Source organism: Scardinius erythrophthalmus (assembly GCF_964197995.2).
Source record: "Scardinius erythrophthalmus genome assembly, chromosome: 20".
NCBI classification, from domain to species: domain Eukaryota; kingdom Metazoa; phylum Chordata; class Actinopteri; order Cypriniformes; family Leuciscidae; genus Scardinius; species Scardinius erythrophthalmus.
In genome coordinates this window covers 38,177,099-38,197,098 of record NC_138240.1, presented here as the reverse complement: position 1 = coordinate 38,197,098, position 20,000 = coordinate 38,177,099, and the positions used below count along the sequence as shown (strand labels likewise).

Below are 20,000 nucleotides of genomic sequence, written 5' to 3'. Positions count from 1 at the left end.
TGGTGTGATGTTTGATTATTTCCTCTCCATCTTATTATAATTTTACACTAAAACTGTAAACTACGAGCCACTGCCCACTGTGTTCCACATTTAATTTTGAGATCTACTTCAGCTGAAATATACAGATGAGGACGGTGCTCAGACGTGCAAAACCTGTGATGTTTAAGACGGCATCAAGTCCAGACAGCAACATAGTGTTGACCCAGATCCGGGCCGTGTGGAATCCATGTGTACCGGATGTGGGTCGGATCTGGGTCAACACTATGTTGCTGTCTGGGATATTATGAGCTGTGTTTGAAATCATCCTCAGTCAGAATTCCCTTTATTAAGTCCATTACACGAGAAAGGACCAAATGGAATTGCCTAATGTGGGATTAAATCATTATATTTTGACTTTATAATTACTTTTGTAAAGTATAAGTCCTTCCCTCTATATGAGTTTTTATAATAGGAGCATTTAAAGAAGGCGTTTGATACTGTGAAACATTAGGGTGCTCCTTTCAAAGCTCACACTTGTGAGTGTTAAATGTATATGTCATACATGTTACAGTATGAATTCATATTTATCAAACAGGAAGCAAAGTTTATGTTGTGATAATAGTGTTATATTGGAGTTCCTCAAGGTTCAGTTTTGGGCCCTATTCAGTTCCATTTATATATTCATGATTTTCGGTCTTTTCAGTTAGAGCCATTCATTATTGAAAAACGTCTCGGGTTACGACTGTAACCCTTGTTCCCTGAGAAGGAAATTAGACCCCAATAAAATCCATTTGCGAACTCCATGATGAGCGCCGCCAAAGATCTTGTCAAAGATGGCCAAGCAGGAGCGTGGCACTCAGATTGGTAATTTTTCACAATCCTCACAAGTAGCTCCCTCGAGAGTTCAGTGCGAGTTTCCTCGGAAGGCAACTATCGCAATACTTTACCAATTAAGTTAAGAGAGAGTACAAATTATTGAAATATAATTAAAGATAGCTAACTTGCAATATCATGTGTATATAAATCATCTTATCTTTGATACCGCCATTATTATCTTTAGCAGTGTTTATGTTCGTAAGGTGGTCAAATCTGTGTGTGTTTTTTTTTTTTTATGTTTCACTGCTCTATGAAGCCCCTCCTTCTGAAAAGCACACTGTGCTCTGATTGGTCGGCTGGAGCTGTGTGTTGTGATTGGTCAAGCACTTTGAGTGTGTTTGGGAAATGACCCGCCCCTTTATTCAGCGCATTAATTATTTAAATGAGGAATATAGTGACGTGTTCGTTCCCAGAAGAAACTCAAGACTACAAAGGAGGCGTTTCAGGGAGTTCAGAAACACTGACACTGATATAGAGAAGAACTGGAGCTTTTTCATGATCACACAGCAACATTACACACTAAACACAGATGAACATGGAGAAAAGCAGAATAGGTCCTCTTTAATAGAACAAAACCAACCTCTTAATAGAACAAATCGATATGTGTGACCAAGTCACTGTGTCACTGACATATCTGCCAGACAACACTATAAATATAGCTGAAGCACCAAGAGGAAACGCGAGGAGAACATGCAAGATTAAATAAGTGCTCTAAACTAGATCATCTTCACTGTGGTTTCAGACACAGCTCTGATATCAAGATATGGCTCGGGTCTCTCTTTAATGTACATCTGTGGGATTTTCCACTTGTTGTTTTATCCAGAAGCTGAAAATTGCACAGCACATCTCTCCTCAGCAAGACACTTGATTTGACGAATCGTTCATGTCTGGAACACAAACACTGCAGGCTGACACACACTCCACTTTAATACTTTTAATTCATTTTCACTGACTGTTGATTGACTTCCCAGCAGTAATCCAATGGAACGCTGATATTTATTCAGTCCTTCATGATGATAAAATAGTGGTGACCTTCAATGTGAGCTCGGCGGCGGACAGACACACCATCAATCTGGAAAACCCAAAAACCCTAAAGACTGTTGAGATAAAAGAGGTATGTTTCTCTTTAACATTTTATTTTGTGCTAAAATTAATTTAAAAAACACTGCAACCCACAGGAAAATAAGTAAATAAATATAATATCTAAAAATCTTTTAAATAAAAAGCTGTTTTCAGAGAATATATCTTTATAATATATTTATATTCTTTAGACAGTCTACTGTCAGATTCTTTTCACACGGTTTCAGTGTAAACAAGTAAAAAAGAAAAAATCTGCAGATGAAGTAAAACATTTTTTTCTGCCTGTTCTGTCATTTTTCATATTTGTTTGTTGGCCCTACAGGGATGCAAAGTAGAAAAATGTCAAGTGGAACTGGAATACACGGGTCCCTGTGAAGACCTTACAATACAGGTGACTATAGAATCAGATCTAATACATAGAAGGTGCACAAAACAATACAAAACAGGCATGACTAAAATAATGCAATAAACTTTCATTTGACAACATAAGATGTAACATAATACCCTAATATACATAACTGATGAAAATAATTTTTAAAATGAAAAACCATCAAAGTGTAACAGGAATTCTGTGAATGTAATGTACAGTTTTCCACTGTAAATTATAAGATGATTTGTTCCTTTTTTACTTACAAAAACGGTACAGGTTAAATCTATTACCCAGTTTCCCCATGTACTTATCATTAAATCTGTTTTTCCAAATATTGGTATCTTACATAGAAATTGAAACTGCCTCAGAGATTGCTATAAAATGATTATTTGAGGCGGGACACATCCTCACTCCTACAGGAAACTCCTAACCATCATTTCATCAACCATCTCCTCATATGTGGGGTCAAGCGAGGAGACGGAGTCACTCAGCATATCCACCGCAACTCCCGTCCTCAGAACTAGATCGGTCCAACATGCCCTCTGCCAGACATATTACACTATATAAACCCTAGACATATTACACACAACTCCTGACTGCGGTAGCCAATCAAAATTGCCATGTAACACACGTGCTTCAGACACCGGCTCATGAAGCACTCCAACTGAGGACGCAGCGTAGAGTTCCACTTCGAAAGGGAACCTGAAATAACTTGCTTTTTTTTTGCTATTTTTTTAAGATAACATCTGAATTTGAACACTGTGAGGAAAGAAAGGAAGTTCGGCATAAAGTGAACTGTATGAGTGAGTATCCTATAATTCATCATCTCGTTATACTCGTTGTCTGCTCAGAACATTTGTGTGATTCCTCTTAGAATTCTCAGTTCCAGGCAAGTCTGGGTTGGCCATTGGTGTCGGGTGTGTTCTGGCGCTTCTGTTCGTGCTTCTCTGCGGCTGCATCACGTGTAAGTGAACAATAAAATGACTTAAAACCTGCTTTCACACCTTTGTACACAGGTATGGGGAGAACCAGAACTATTTTCTCACTTTCTTTCTTCACTGTCATTTTGTTACAACCCTTCATGCCTTTCTTTCTTTTGTGGAACACAAAGGAAGATATTTTGAAGAGCATTGGCTGCCAAAAAGATTTGGTGCCTTTTGACTTCCATAGTATGGACAAAGAACTGTAAACCCTAGTAAGCTGGCAGGACTAAAAAAAAAATTACAAAAGGAAGTTAAACTCAAAGCTGGAAAAACATAAAATAACACTTAATTTCAACATTTATTCTCCTTATTCAGTCTGACGCAGAGATAAACTGGGAGCACTGGAAGAGAGGGCTACTCTCTGAGAAAACAAAGGAAATTAACATTTGAACTCCCTTGCTCTTTTACCGTCCCCATTCGAGACACGATCACACTAGAGTTGATCACCTCCCAAATTACACATCATTCCCTTCACACACCCCAACCTGAATTCACCCAAACATCTATATGGTTTAATATGAACAATTATCACACAGTATTATACTCTTTATACATCGTTATGTGTTACTCCTTTGATGCGTACGGCCGTCTGCCAGAAGCTAGTTATTTTAGTCGATAAAGTTTTAAATATGAATACTTTTCTTACACAAACGCATCGCTTCACTTCAAAAGGCCTTTATCAACCCCCAGAACATTTTTTAATACAACTCTGATTGTATTCGTCTGAAAGAAGTAAGTCATTTACACCTACAGTAGGATGGCTTCAGGGTGAGTAAATCATGGGCTAATTTTCATTTTTGGGTGAACTATCCCTTTAAGCACCAACACTTCAAAAGATTTATATTTTAAACTAGACCTCTGAGTAATACTGGTGCTTTAATCCAAGCTTTATTGTTTATTCATCTGTATTATATTGTTTTTTATTTGTTAAACATCAATTAAATTCTTACCCTGAAATGGGTTTGGGAGTTTTTTGTATGTCCTAATTCGGGGAACAGACACAGTCTCTATATGATGATATCTAGTGAAAGAGGCTCTATATGATGATATCTAGTGAAAGAGGCTCTATATGATGATATCTAGGTGATAGAGGCTCTATGTGATGATATCTAGGTGATAGAGGCTCTATGTGATGATATCTAGGTGATAGAGGCTCTATGTGATGATATCTAGGTGATAGAGGCTCTATGTGATGATATCTATGTGATAGAGGCTCTATATGATGATATCTAGGTGATAGAGGCTCTATGTGATGATATCTAGGTGATAGAGGCTCTATGTGATGATATCTAGGTGATAGAGGCTCTATGTGATGATATCTAGGTGATAGAGGCTCTATGTGATGATATCTAGGTGATAGAGGCTCTATGTGATGATATCTAGGTGATAGAGGCTCTATGTGATGATATCTATGTGATAGAGGCTCTATGTGATGATATCTAGGTGAAAGAGGCTCTATATGATGATATCTAGGTGAAAGAGGCTCTATATGATGATATCTAGGTGATAGAGGCTCTATATGATGATATCTAGGTGATAGAGGCTCTATATGATGATATCTAGGTGATAGAGGCTCTATGTGATGATATCTAGGTGATAGAGGCTCTATGTGATGATATCTAGGTGATAGAGGCTCTATGTGATGATATCTAGGTGATAGAGGCTCTATGTGATGATATCTAGGTGAAAGAGGCTCTATATGATGATATCTAGGTGATAGAGGCTCTATGTGATGATATCTAGGTGATAGAGGCTCTATGTGATGATATCTAGGTGATAGTGGCTCTATGTGATGATATCTATGTGATAGAGGCTCTATGTGATGATATCTATGTGATAGAGGCTCTATATGATGATATCTATGTGATAGAGGCTCTATATGATGATATCTAGGTGATAGAGGCTCTATATGATGATATCTAGGTGATAGTGGCTCTATGTGATGATATCTATGTGATAGAGGCTCTATATGATGATATCTAGGTGATAGAGGCTCTATATGATGATATCTAGGTGATAGAGGCTCTATATGATGATATCTAGGTGATAGAGGCTCTATATGATGATATCTATGTGATAGAGGCTCTATATGATGATATCTAGGTGATAGAGGCTCTATATGATGATATCTAGGTGATAGAGGCTCTATATGATGATATCTAGGTGATAGAGGCTCTATGTGATGATATCTAGGTGATAGAGGCTCTATGTGATGATATCTATGTGATAGAGGCTCTATATGATGATATCTATGTGATAGAGGCTCTATGTGATGATATCTAGGTGATAGTGGCTCTATGTGATGATATCTATGTGATAGAGGCTCTATATGATGATATCTATGTGATAGAGGCTCTATATGATGATATCTAGGTGAAAGAGGCTCTATATGATGATATCTATGTGATAGAGGCTCTATATGATGATATCTAGGTGATAGTGGCTCTATGTGATGATATCTATGTGATAGAGGCTCTATATGATGATATCTATGTGATAGAGGCTCTATATGATGATATCTAGGTGAAAGAGGCTCTATATGATGATATCTATGTGATAGAGGCTCTATGTGATGATATCTAGGTGATAGAGGCTCTATATGATGATATCTATGTGATAGAGGCTCTATATGATGATATCTATGTGATAGAGGCTCTATGTGATGATATCTAGGTGAAAGAGGCTCTATGTGATGATATCTAGGTGAAAGAGGCTCTATATGATGATATCTAGGTGAAAGAGGCTCTATATGATGATATCTAGGTGATAGAGGCTCTATGTGATGATATCTAGGTGATAGAGGCTCTATATGATGATATCTAGGTGATAGAGGCTCTATGTGATGATATCTAGGTGATAGAGGCTCTATGTGATGATATCTAGGTGATAGAGGCTCTATGTGATGATATCTAGGTGATAGAGGCTCTATATGATATCTATGTGAAAGAGGCTCTATGTGATGATATCTAGGTGATAGAGGCTCTATGTGATGATATCTAGGTGATAGAGGCTCTATATGATGATATCTAGGTGATAGTGGCTCTATGTGATGATATCTATGTGATAGAGGCTCTGTATGATGATATCTATGTGATAGAGGCTCTATGTGATGATATCTATGTGATAGAGGCTCTATGTGATGATATCTAGGTGATAGAGGCTCTATGTGATGATATCTAGGTGATAGAGGCTCTATGTGATGATATCTAGGTGATAGAGGCTCTATATGATGATATCTAGGTGATAGAGGCTCTATATGATGATATCTAGGTGATAGTGGCTCTATGTGATGATATCTATGTGATAGAGGCTCTATGTGATGATATCTAGGTGATAGAGGCTCTATGTGATGATATCTAGGTGATAGAGGCTCTATGTGATGATATCTAGGTGATAGAGGCTCTATATGATGATATCTAGGTGATAGAGGCTCTATATGATGATATCTATGTGATAGAGGCTCTATATGATGATATCTAGGTGATAGAGGCTCTATGTGATGATATCTATGTGATAGAGGCTCTATGTGATAGAGGCTCTATGTGATAGAGGCTCTATGTGATGATATCTATGTGATAGAGGCTCTATATGATGATATCTAGGTGATAGAGGCTCTATGTGATGATATCTAGGTGATAGAGGCTCTATATGATGATATCTAGGTGATAGAGGCTCTATGTGATGATATCTAGGTGATAGTGGCTCTATGTGATGATATCTAGGTGATAGAGGCTCTATATGATGATATCTAGGTGATAGAGGCTCTATATGATGATATCTATGTGATAGAGGCTCTATGTGATGATATCTAGGTGATAGAGGCTCTATGTGATGATATCTAGGTGATAGAGGCTCTATGTGATGATATCTAGGTGATAGTGGCTCTATATGATGATATCTAGGTGATAGAGGCTCTATATGATGATATCTATGTGATAGAGGCTCTATGTGATGATATCTAGGTGATAGAGGCTCTATGTCAGGGGTCGGCAAGTAACTTTGGCCGAGGGCCAATATTTTTTTTTGCCAGTAGGTGGCGGGCCAGCTACACAGAGTAGGCCTATGGATAAAAATTAAATACTCTTATATAGGCCTATAATCGCAGAATATGATGGGTCCGTCACTGTCCGTGGATCATTCGTTCAATCGTTTTTTCAAATTAAAACCAAAAATAAAAAGATGAAAAACTACTTGTTTTTCCATTATTTATTTCCTGAACTAAAATGAAAAAACAAATAACGACGGGTTTTCTGATTGTACTCAGATCAAAAATAGAAAAAATTTCTTACTGGATTAGACTAATTTTAATTTTGATTTTTTATTTTGAATTTAACACCTTAAGCATATATCAAGGAAATAATTTAAAACAGATCAAGTACTATTGTGGTAACAGATTACAGTCATTTTAATAAAGGTGTGAATCATGCCTCATTCGCTTACAGTCCGACTTTGGAACTTTATTCCTTTTTTATTATTATTATTTATTCGGGACACACACATACACACCTAAGGTTTAAGGAGGTCTGTCAATATAAATATTACGCTATTTTAACATTGTAGGCCTACTGTCAGCAGAGAAAAAAATGCCAAAGAAAAAAATTATGAAATATAAATTAAATAGGACAAAAGCAGCCTATCACTCAAATTTCTAAGCAACCTAAACGAAAATCATATTGCCCTACTGACAAATGAAGTAGGCTATTTTCTGCCGAACTATTTCAAACATCCTTGCAAAAAAAGAATGTTGTTGGCTGACAATGGTTTCAGTACCAAACAGCTCCTCAGAGCTATGTGTAGCCTACAGGTGGTCCGAATTAAGTGCGGATACGCTGTCAAAAGGTGTTGGAATGGGCAATTGTCAGTCAGACCGCCCGCTCCGTCCAAAGTACACCAGAGTTCTGACCGCTACAGTCTTTTGACGCGCGAATGGACACAAAGTGGTCAAGCGTAACTAGACGTGGCAGGCGCGAATTTGACGCGCTATTCGCGTCCAGTTTGAACGTACAGTTATACTTTAAAATGTAATCCCGTGCCGCATGATTCCCTATGTGTGTTTCACACAGTATGCGGCGGTGAAATCGCCGCGCGACTACGGCTTTTCTCAAGTATTGGAAGAGTTTTGTGCAGCATTTAGGACTTCCATAATAATCCGGCGGGCCAGAAAATATTGCTGGCGGGCCAGTTTTGGCCCGCGGGCCGCCAGTTGCCGTTCCCTGCTCTATGTGATGATATCTAGGTGATAGAGGCTCTATGTGATGATATCTAGGTGATAGAGGCTCTATGTGATGATATCTAGGTGATAGAGGCTCTATATGATGATATCTAGGTGATAGAGGCTCTATATGATGATATCTAGGTGAAAGAGGCTCTATATGATGATATCTAGGTGATAGAGGCTCTATGTGATGATATCTATGTGATAGAGGCTCTATATGATGATATCTATGTGATAGAGGCTCTATGTGATGATATCTAGGTGAAAGAGGCTCTATATGATGATATCTAGGTGATAGAGGCTCTATATGATGATATCTAGGTGATAGAGGCTCTATATGATGATATCTAGGTGAAAGAGGCTCTATATGATGATATCTAGGTGATAGAGGCTCTATATGATGATATCTAGGTGAAAGAGGCTCTATATGATGATATCTAGGTGAAAGAGGCTCTATATGATGATATCTATGTGATAGAGGCTCTATATGATGATATCTAGGTGATAGAGGCTCTATGTGATGATATCTATGTGATAGAGGCTCTATATGATGATATCTAGGTGATAGAGGCTCTATGTGATGATATCTAGGTGATAGAGGCTCTATGTGATGATATCTAGGTGATAGAGGCTCTATATGATGATATCTAGGTGATAGAGGCTCTATATGATGATATCTATGTGATAGAGGCTCTATGTGATGATATCTATGTGATAGTGGCTCTATGTGATGATATCTATGTGATAGAGGCTCTATATGATGATATCTAGGTGAAAGAGGCTCTATGATATCTATGTGATAGAGGCTCTATGTGATGATATCTAGGTGATAGTGGCTCTATGTGATGATATCTAGGTGATAGAGGCTCTATGTGATGATATCTAGGTGATAGAGGCTCTATGTGATGATATCTAGGTGATAGAGGCTCTATATGATGATATCTAGGTGAAAGAGGCTCTATGATATCTATGTGATAGAGGCTCTATATGATGATATCTATGTGATAGAGGCTCTATGTGATGATATCTATGTGATAGAGGCTCTATATGATGATATCTAGGTGATAGAGGCTCTATATGATGATATCTATGTGATAGAGGCTCTATGTGATGATATCTAGGTGATAGAGGCTCTATATGATGATATCTATGTGATAGAGGCTCTATATGATGATATCTATGTGATAGAGGCTCTATGTGATGATATCTAGGTGATAGAGGCTCTATGTGATGATATCTATGTGATAGAGGCTCTATATGATGATATCTAGGTGAAAGAGGCTCTATGATATCTATGTGATAGAGGCTCTATGTGATGATATCTAGGTGATAGTGGCTCTATGTGATGATATCTATGTGATAGAGGCTCTATATGATGATATCTAGGTGATAGAGGCTCTATATGATGATATCTAGGTGATAGAGGCTCTATATGATGATATCTAGGTGATAGAGGCTCTATATGATGATATCTATGTGATAGAGGCTCTATGTGATGATATCTATGTGATAGTGGCTCTATGTGATGATATCTAGGTGATAGTGGCTCTATATGATGATATCTAGGTGATAGAGGCTCTATATGATGATATCTAGGTGATAGTGGCTCTATGTGATGATATCTATGTGATAGAGGCTCTATGTGATGATATCTATGTGATAGAGGCTCTATATGATGATATCTATGTGATAGAGGCTCTATATGATGATATCTAGGTGATAGAGGCTCTATATGATGATATCTAGGTGATAGTGGCTCTATGTGATGATATCTATGTGATAGAGGCTCTATATGATGATATCTATGTGATAGAGGCTCTATATGATGATATCTATGTGATAGAGGCTCTATATGATGATATCTAGGTGATAGTGGCTCTATGTGATGATATCTATGTGATAGAGGCTCTATATGATGATATCTATGTGATAGAGGCTCTATATGATGATATCTAGGTGAAAGAGGCTCTATATGATGATATCTATGTGATAGAGGCTCTATATGATGATATCTAGGTGATAGTGGCTCTATGTGATGATATCTATGTGATAGAGGCTCTATATGATGATATCTATGTGATAGAGGCTCTATATGATGATATCTAGGTGAAAGAGGCTCTATATGATGATATCTATGTGATAGAGGCTCTATGTGATGATATCTAGGTGATAGAGGCTCTATATGATGATATCTATGTGATAGAGGCTCTATATGATGATATCTATGTGATAGAGGCTCTATGTGATGATATCTAGGTGATAGAGGCTCTATGTGATGATATCTAGGTGAAAGAGGCTCTATGTGATGATATCTAGGTGAAAGAGGCTCTATATGATGATATCTAGGTGAAAGAGGCTCTATATGATGATATCTAGGTGATAGAGGCTCTATGTGATGATATCTAGGTGATAGAGGCTCTATATGATGATATCTAGGTGATAGAGGCTCTATGTGATGATATCTAGGTGATAGAGGCTCTATGTGATGATATCTAGGTGATAGAGGCTCTATGTGATGATATCTAGGTGATAGAGGCTCTATATGATATCTATGTGAAAGAGGCTCTATGTGATGATATCTAGGTGATAGAGGCTCTATGTGATGATATCTAGGTGATAGAGGCTCTATATGATGATATCTAGGTGATAGTGGCTCTATGTGATGATATCTATGTGATAGAGGCTCTGTATGATGATATCTAGGTGATAGAGGCTCTATATGATGATATCTATGTGATAGAGGCTCTATATGATGATATCTAGGTGATAGAGGCTCTATGTGATGATATCTATGTGATAGAGGCTCTATGTGATAGAGGCTCTATGTGATGATATCTATGTGATAGAGGCTCTATGTGATGATATCTAGGTGATAGAGGCTCTATGTGATGATATCTAGGTGATAGAGGCTCTATATGATGATATCTAGGTGATAGAGGCTCTATATGATGATATCTATGTGATAGAGGCTCTATGTGATGATATCTAGGTGATAGAGGCTCTATGTGATGATATCTAGGTGATAGAGGCTCTATGTGATGATATCTAGGTGATAGAGGCTCTATGTGATGATATCTAGGTGATAGAGGCTCTATGTGATGATATCTAGGTGATAGAGGCTCTATGTGATGATATCTAGGTGATAGAGGCTCTATGTGATGATATCTAGGTGATAGAGGCTCTATGTGATGATATCTAGGTGATAGAGGCTCTATGTGATGATATCTAGGTGATAGAGGCTCTATGTGATGATATCTAGGTGATAGAGGCTCTATATGATGATATCTAGGTGATAGAGGCTCTATGTGATGATATCTAGGTGATAGAGGCTCTATGTGATGATATCTAGGTGATAGAGGCTCTATGTGATGATATCTAGGTGATAGAGGCTCTATATGATGATATCTAGGTGATAGAGGCTCTATATGATGATATCTATGTGATAGAGGCTCTATGTGATAGAGGCTCTATGTGATGATATCTAGGTGATAGAGGCTCTATATGATGATATCTAGGTGATAGAGGCTCTATATGATGATATCTATGTGATAGAGGCTCTATGTGATAGAGGCTCTATGTGATGATATCTATGTGATAGAGGCTCTATGTGATGATATCTAGGTGATAGAGGCTCTATGTGATGATATCTAGGTGATAGAGGCTCTATATGATGATATCTAGGTGATAGAGGCTCTATGTGATGATATCTAGGTGATAGAGGCTCTATGTGATGATATCTAGGTGATAGAGGCTCTATGTGATGATATCTAGGTGATAGAGGCTCTATATGATGATATCTAGGTGATAGAGGCTCTATATGATGATATCTATGTGATAGAGGCTCTATGTGATGATATCTAGGTGATAGAGGCTCTATGTGATGATATCTAGGTGATAGAGGCTCTATGTGATGATATCTAGGTGATAGTGGCTCTATATGATGATATCTAGGTGATAGAGGCTCTATATGATGATATCTATGTGATAGAGGCTCTATGTGATGATATCTAGGTGATAGAGGCTCTATGTGATGATATCTAGGTGATAGAGGCTCTATGTGATGATATCTAGGTGATAGAGGCTCTATGTGATGATATCTAGGTGATAGAGGCTCTATATGATGATATCTAGGTGATAGAGGCTCTATATGATGATATCTAGGTGAAAGAGGCTCTATATGATGATATCTAGGTGATAGAGGCTCTATGTGATGATATCTATGTGATAGAGGCTCTATATGATGATATCTAGGTGAAAGAGGCTCTATATGATGATATCTAGGTGATAGAGGCTCTATGTGATGATATCTAGGTGATAGAGGCTCTATATGATGATATCTAGGTGATAGAGGCTCTATATGATGATATCTAGGTGAAAGAGGCTCTATATGATGATATCTAGGTGATAGAGGCTCTATGTGATGATATCTAGGTGATAGAGGCTCTATGTGATGATATCTAGGTGATAGTGGCTCTATATGATGATATCTAGGTGATAGAGGCTCTATATGATGATATCTATGTGATAGAGGCTCTATGTGATGATATCTAGGTGATAGAGGCTCTATGTGATGATATCTAGGTGATAGAGGCTCTATGTGATGATATCTAGGTGATAGAGGCTCTATGTGATGATATCTAGGTGATAGAGGCTCTATATGATGATATCTAGGTGATAGAGGCTCTATATGATGATATCTAGGTGAAAGAGGCTCTATATGATGATATCTAGGTGATAGAGGCTCTATGTGATGATATCTATGTGATAGAGGCTCTATATGATGATATCTAGGTGAAAGAGGCTCTATATGATGATATCTAGGTGATAGAGGCTCTATGTGATGATATCTTGGTGATAGAGGCTCTATATGATGATATCTAGGTGATAGAGGCTCTATATGATGATATCTAGGTGAAAGAGGCTCTATATGATGATATCTAGGTGATAGAGGCTCTATGTGATGATATCTATGTGATAGAGGCTCTATATGATGATATCTAGGTGATAGAGGCTCTATGTGATGATATCTAGGTGATAGAGGCTCTATGTGATGATATCTAGGTGATAGAGGCTCTATATGATGATATCTAGGTGATAGAGGCTCTATATGATGATATCTATGTGATAGAGGCTCTATGTGATGATATCTATGTGATAGTGGCTCTATGTGATGATATCTATGTGATAGAGGCTCTATATGATGATATCTAGGTGAAAGAGGCTCTATGATATCTATGTGATAGAGGCTCTATGTGATGATATCTAGGTGATAGTGGCTCTATGTGATGATATCTAGGTGATAGAGGCTCTATGTGATGATATCTAGGTGATAGAGGCTCTATGTGATGATATCTAGGTGATAGAGGCTCTATATGATGATATCTAGGTGAAAGAGGCTCTATGATATCTATGTGATAGAGGCTCTATATGATGATATCTATGTGATAGAGGCTCTATGTGATGATATCTATGTGATAGAGGCTCTATATGATGATATCTAGGTGATAGAGGCTCTATATGATGATATCTATGTGATAGAGGCTCTATGTGATGATATCTAGGTGATAGAGGCTCTATATGATGATATCTATGTGATAGAGGCTCTATATGATGATATCTATGTGATAGAGGCTCTATGTGATGATATCTAGGTGATAGAGGCTCTATGTGATGATATCTATGTGATAGAGGCTCTATATGATGATATCTAGGTGAAAGAGGCTCTATGATATCTATGTGATAGAGGCTCTATGTGATGATATCTAGGTGATAGTGGCTCTATGTGATGATATCTATGTGATAGAGGCTCTATATGATGATATCTAGGTGATAGAGGCTCTATATGATGATATCTAGGTGATAGAGGCTCTATATGATGATATCTAGGTGATAGAGGCTCTATATGATGATATCTATGTGATAGAGGCTCTATATGATGATATCTATGTGATAGAGGCTCTATGTGATGATATCTAGGTGATAGAGGCTCTATGTGATGATATCTAGGTGATAGAGCCTCTATGTGATGATATCTAGGTGATAGTGGCTCTATATGATGATATCTAGGTGATAGAGGCTCTATGTGATGATATCTAGGTGATAGAGGCTCTATATGATGATATCTAGGTGATAGAGGCTCTATGTGATGATATCTAGGTGATAGAGGCTCTATGTGATGATATCTAGGTGATAGAGGCTCTATGTGATGATATCTATGTGATAGAGGCTCTATATGATGATATCTAGGTGAAAGAGGCTCTATATGATGATATCTAGGTGATAGAGGCTCTATATGATGATATCTAGGTGATAGAGGCTCTATGTGATGATATCTAGGTGATAGAGGCTCTATGTGATGATATCTAGGTGATAGAGGCTCTATGTGATGATATCTAGGTGATAGAGGCTCTATGTGATGATATCTTGGTGATAGAGGCTCTATATGATGATATCTAGGTGATAGAGGCTCTATATGATGATATCTATGTGATAGAGGCTCTATGTGATGATATCTATGTGATAGTGGCTCTATGTGATGATATCTAGGTGATAGAGGCTCTATGTGATGATATCTAGGTGATAGAGGCTCTATGTGATGATATCTATGTGATAGAGGCTCTATATGATGATATCTAGGTGAAAGAGGCTCTATGTGATGATATCTAGGTGATAGAGGCTCTATGTGATGATATCTAGGTGATAGAGGCTCTATGTGATGATATCTAGGTGATAGAGGCTCTATGTGATGATATCTAGGTGATAGAGGCTCTATATGATATCTATGTGAAAGAGGCTCTATGTGATGATATCTAGGTGATAGAGGCTCTATGTGATGATATCTAGGTGATAGAGGCTCTATATGATGATATCTATGTGATAGAGGCTCTATGTGATGATATCTATGTGATAGTGGCTCTATGTGATGATATCTAGGTGATAGAGGCTCTATGTGATGATATCTAGGTGATAGAGGCTCTATGTGATGATATCTATGTGATAGAGGCTCTATATGATGATATCTAGGTGAAAGAGGCTCTATGTGATGATATCTAGGTGATAGTGGCTCTATGTGATGATATCTATGTGATAGAGGCTCTATATGATGATATCTAGGTGATAGAGGCTCTATATGATGATATCTATGTGATAGAGGCTCTATGTGATGATATCTAGGTGATAGAGGCTCTATATGATGATATCTAGGTGATAGAGGCTCTATGTGATGATATCTAGGTGATAGAGGCTCTATATGATGATATCTAGGTGATAGAGGCTCTATGTGATGATATCTAGGTGATAGAGGCTCTATATGATGATATCTATGTGATAGAGGCTCTATGTGATGATATCTAGGTGATAGAGGCTCTATATGATGATATCTAGGTGATAGAGGCTCTATGTGATGATATCTAGGTGATAGAGGCTCTATATGATGATATCTATGTGATAGAGGCTCTATGTGATGATATCTAGGTGATAGAGGCTCTATATGATGATATCTAGGTGATAGAGGCTCTATATGATGATATCTATGTGATAGAGGCTCTATGTGATGATATCTAGGTGATAGAGGCTCTATGTGATGATATCTAGGTGATAGAGGCTCTATATGATGATATCTATGTGATAGAGGCTCTATATGATGATATCTAGGTGATAGAGGCTCTATATGATGATATCTATGTGATAGAGGCTCTATGTGATGATATCTAGGTGATAGAGGCTCTATATGATGATATCTAGGTGATAGAGGCTCTATGTGATGATATCTAGGTGATAGAGGCTCTATATGATGATATCTAGGTGATAGAGGCTCTATGTGATGATATCTAGGTGATAGAGGCTCTATGTGATGATATCTAGGTGATAGAGGCTCTATATGATGATATCTAGGTGATAGAGGCTCTATATGATGATATCTAGGTGATAGAGGCTCTATATGATGATATCTAGGTGATAGAGGCTCTATGTGATGATATCTAGGTGATAGAGGCTCTATGTGATGATATCTAGGTGATAGAGGCTCTATGTGATGATATCTAGGTGATAGTGGCTCTATATGATGATATCTAGGTGATAGAGGCTCTATATGATGATATCTATGTGATAGAGGCTCTATGTGATGATATCTAGGTGATAGAGGCTCTATGTGATGATATCTAGGTGATAGAGGCTCTATGTGATGATATCTAGGTGATAGAGGCTCTATGTGATGATATCTAGGTGATAGAGGCTCTATATGATGATATCTAGGTGAAAGAGGCTCTATATGATGATATCTAGGTGATAGAGGCTCTATGTGACGATATCTATGTGATAGAGGCTCTATATGATGATATCTAGGTGATAGAGGCTCTATGTGATGATATCTAGGTGATAGAGGCTCTATGTGATGATATCTAGGTGATAGAGGCTCTATGTGATGATATCTATGTGATAGAGGCTCTATGTGATGATATCTATGTGATAGAGGCTCTATATGATGATATCTAGGTGATAGAGGCTCTATGATATCTATGTGATAGAGGCTCTATATGATGATATCTAGGTGATAGAGGCTCTATATGATGATATCTATGTGATAGAGGCTCTATGTGATGATATCTATGTGATAGTGGCTCTATGTGATGATATCTATGTGATAGAGGCTCTATATGATGATATCTAGGTGAAAGAGGCTCTATGATATCTATGTGATAGAGGCTCTATGTGATGATATCTAGGTGATAGTGGCTCTATGTGATGATATCTAGGTGATAGAGGCTCTATGTGATGATATCTAGGTGATAGAGGCTCTATGTGATGATATCTAGGTGATAGAGGCTCTATATGATGATATCTAGGTGAAAGAGGCTCTATGATATCTATGTGATAGAGGCTCTATATGATGATATCTATGTGATAGAGGCTCTATGTGATGATATCTATGTGATAGAGGCTCTATATGATGATATCTAGGTGATAGAGGCTCTATATGATGATATCTATGTGATAGAGGCTCTATGTGATGATATCTAGGTGATAGAGGCTCTATATGATGATATCTATGTGATAGAGGCTCTATATGATGATATCTATGTGATAGAGGCTCTATGTGATGATATCTAGGTGATAGAGGCTCTATGTGATGATATCTATGTGATAGAGGCTCTATATGATGATATCTAGGTGAAAGAGGCTCTATGATATCTATGTGATAGAGGCTCTATGTGATGATATCTAGGTGATAGTGGCTCTATGTGATGATATCTATGTGATAGAGGCTCTATATGATGATATCTAGGTGATAGAGGCTCTATATGATGATATCTAGGTGATAGAGGCTCTATATGATGATATCTAGGTGATAGAGGCTCTATATGATGATATCTATGTGATAGAGGCTCTATATGATGATATCTATGTGATAGAGGCTCTATGTGATGATATCTAGGTGATAGAGGCTCTATGTGATGATATCTAGGTGATAGAGCCTCTATGTGATGATATCTAGGTGATAGTGGCTCTATATGATGATATCTAGGTGATAGAGGCTCTATGTGATGATATCTAGGTGATAGAGGCTCTATATGATGATATCTAGGTGATAGAGGCTCTATGTGATGATATCTAGGTGATAGAGGCTCTATGTGATGATATCTATGTGATAGAGGCTCTATATGATGATATCTAGGTGAAAGAGGCTCTATATGATGATATCTAGGTGATAGAGGCTCTATATGATGATATCTAGGTGATAGAGGCTCTATGTGATGATATCTAGGTGATAGAGGCTCTATGTGATGATATCTAGGTGATAGAGGCTCTATGTGATGATATCTAGGTGATAGAGGCTCTATGTGATGATATCTTGGTGATAGAGGCTCTATATGATGATATCTAGGTGATAGAGGCTCTATATGATGATATCTATGTGATAGAGGCTCTATGTGATGATATCTATGTGATAGTGGCTCTATGTGATGATATCTAGGTGATAGAGGCTCTATGTGATGATATCTAGGTGATAGAGGCTCTATGTGATGATATCTATGTGATAGAGGCTCTATATGATGATATCTAGGTGAAAGAGGCTCTATGTGATGATATCTAGGTGATAGAGGCTCTATGTGATGATATCTAGGTGATAGAGGCTCTATGTGATGATATCTAGGTGATAGAGGCTCTATGTGATGATATCTAGGTGATAGAGGCTCTATGTGATGATATCTAGGTGATAGAGGCTCTATATGATATCTATGTGAAAGAGGCTCTATGTGATGATATCTAGGTGATAGAGGCTCTATGTGATGATATCTAGGTGATAGAGGCTCTATATGATGATATCTATGTGATAGAGGCTCTATGTGATGATATCTATGTGATAGTGGCTCTATGTGATGATATCTAGGTGATAGAGGCTCTATGTGATGATATCTAGGTGATAGAGGCTCTATGTGATGATATCTATGTGATAGAGGCTCTATATGATGATATCTAGGTGAAAGAGGCTCTATGTGATGATATCTAGGTGATAGTGGCTCTATGTGATGATATCTATGTGATAGAGGCTCTATATGATGATATCTAGGTGATAGAGGCTCTATATGATGATATCTATGTGATAGAGGCTCTATGTGATGATATCTAGGTGATAGAGGCTCTATATGATGATATCTAGGTGATAGAGGCTCTATGTGATGATATCTAGGTGATAGAGGCTCTATATGATGATATCTAGGTGATAGAGGCTCTATGTGATGATATCTAGGTGATAGAGGCTCTATATGATGATATCTATGTGATAGAGGCTCTATGTGATGATATCTAGGTGATAGAGGCTCTATATGATGATATCTAGGTGATAGAGGCTCTATGTGATGATATCTAGGTGATAGAGGCTCTATATGATGATATCTATGTGATAGAGGCTCTATGTGATGATATCTAGGTGATAGAGGCTCTATATGATGATATCTAGGTGATAGAGGCTCTATATGATGATATCTATGTGATAGAGGCTCTATGTGATGATATCTAGGTGATAGAGGCTCTATATGATGATATCTAGGTGATAGAGGCTCTATATGATGATATCTATGTGATAGAGGCTCTATATGATGATATCTAGGTGATAGAGGCTCTATATGATGATATCTATGTGATAGAGGCTCTATGTGATGATATCTAGGTGATAGAGGCTCTATATGATGATATCTAGGTGATAGAGGCTCTATGTGAATGATATCTAGGTGATAGAGGCTCTATTGATGATATCTATGTGATAGAGGCTCTATATGATGATATCTAGGTGATAGAGGCTCTATGTGATGATATCTAGGTGATAGAGGCTCTATATGATGATATCTAGGTGATAGAGGCTCTATGTGATGATATCTATGTGATAGAGGCTCTATACTGATGATGATATCTAGGTGATAAGAGGCTCTATGTGATGATACTCTATGTGATAGAAGAAGCTCTATGTGATGATATCTATGTGATCAGTGGCCTCTAT

At 37.6% G+C, this 20,000-nt stretch overlaps 1 protein-coding gene across 1 annotated transcript in view; it reads left to right on the top strand.

The window, feature by feature from the left end:
• The window catches only part of il17rb (interleukin 17 receptor B), a gene marked incomplete at its 3' end in the record, with an annotated part of 18,014 nt that extends 14,737 nt beyond the window's left edge, over positions 1–3,277 (top strand). Inside the window, exons 6-9 of the mRNA XM_081349566.1 lie at positions 1,830–1,969; positions 2,258–2,326; positions 3,045–3,108; positions 3,180–3,277. Of these exons, the coding sequence (XP_081205692.1) occupies positions 1,830–1,969; positions 2,258–2,326; positions 3,045–3,108; positions 3,180–3,277 (371 nt within the window). The remainder of the gene's footprint in view (positions 1–1,829; positions 1,970–2,257; positions 2,327–3,044; positions 3,109–3,179) is intronic.
• Between the last annotated feature and the right edge of the window lie 16,723 nt (positions 3,278–20,000).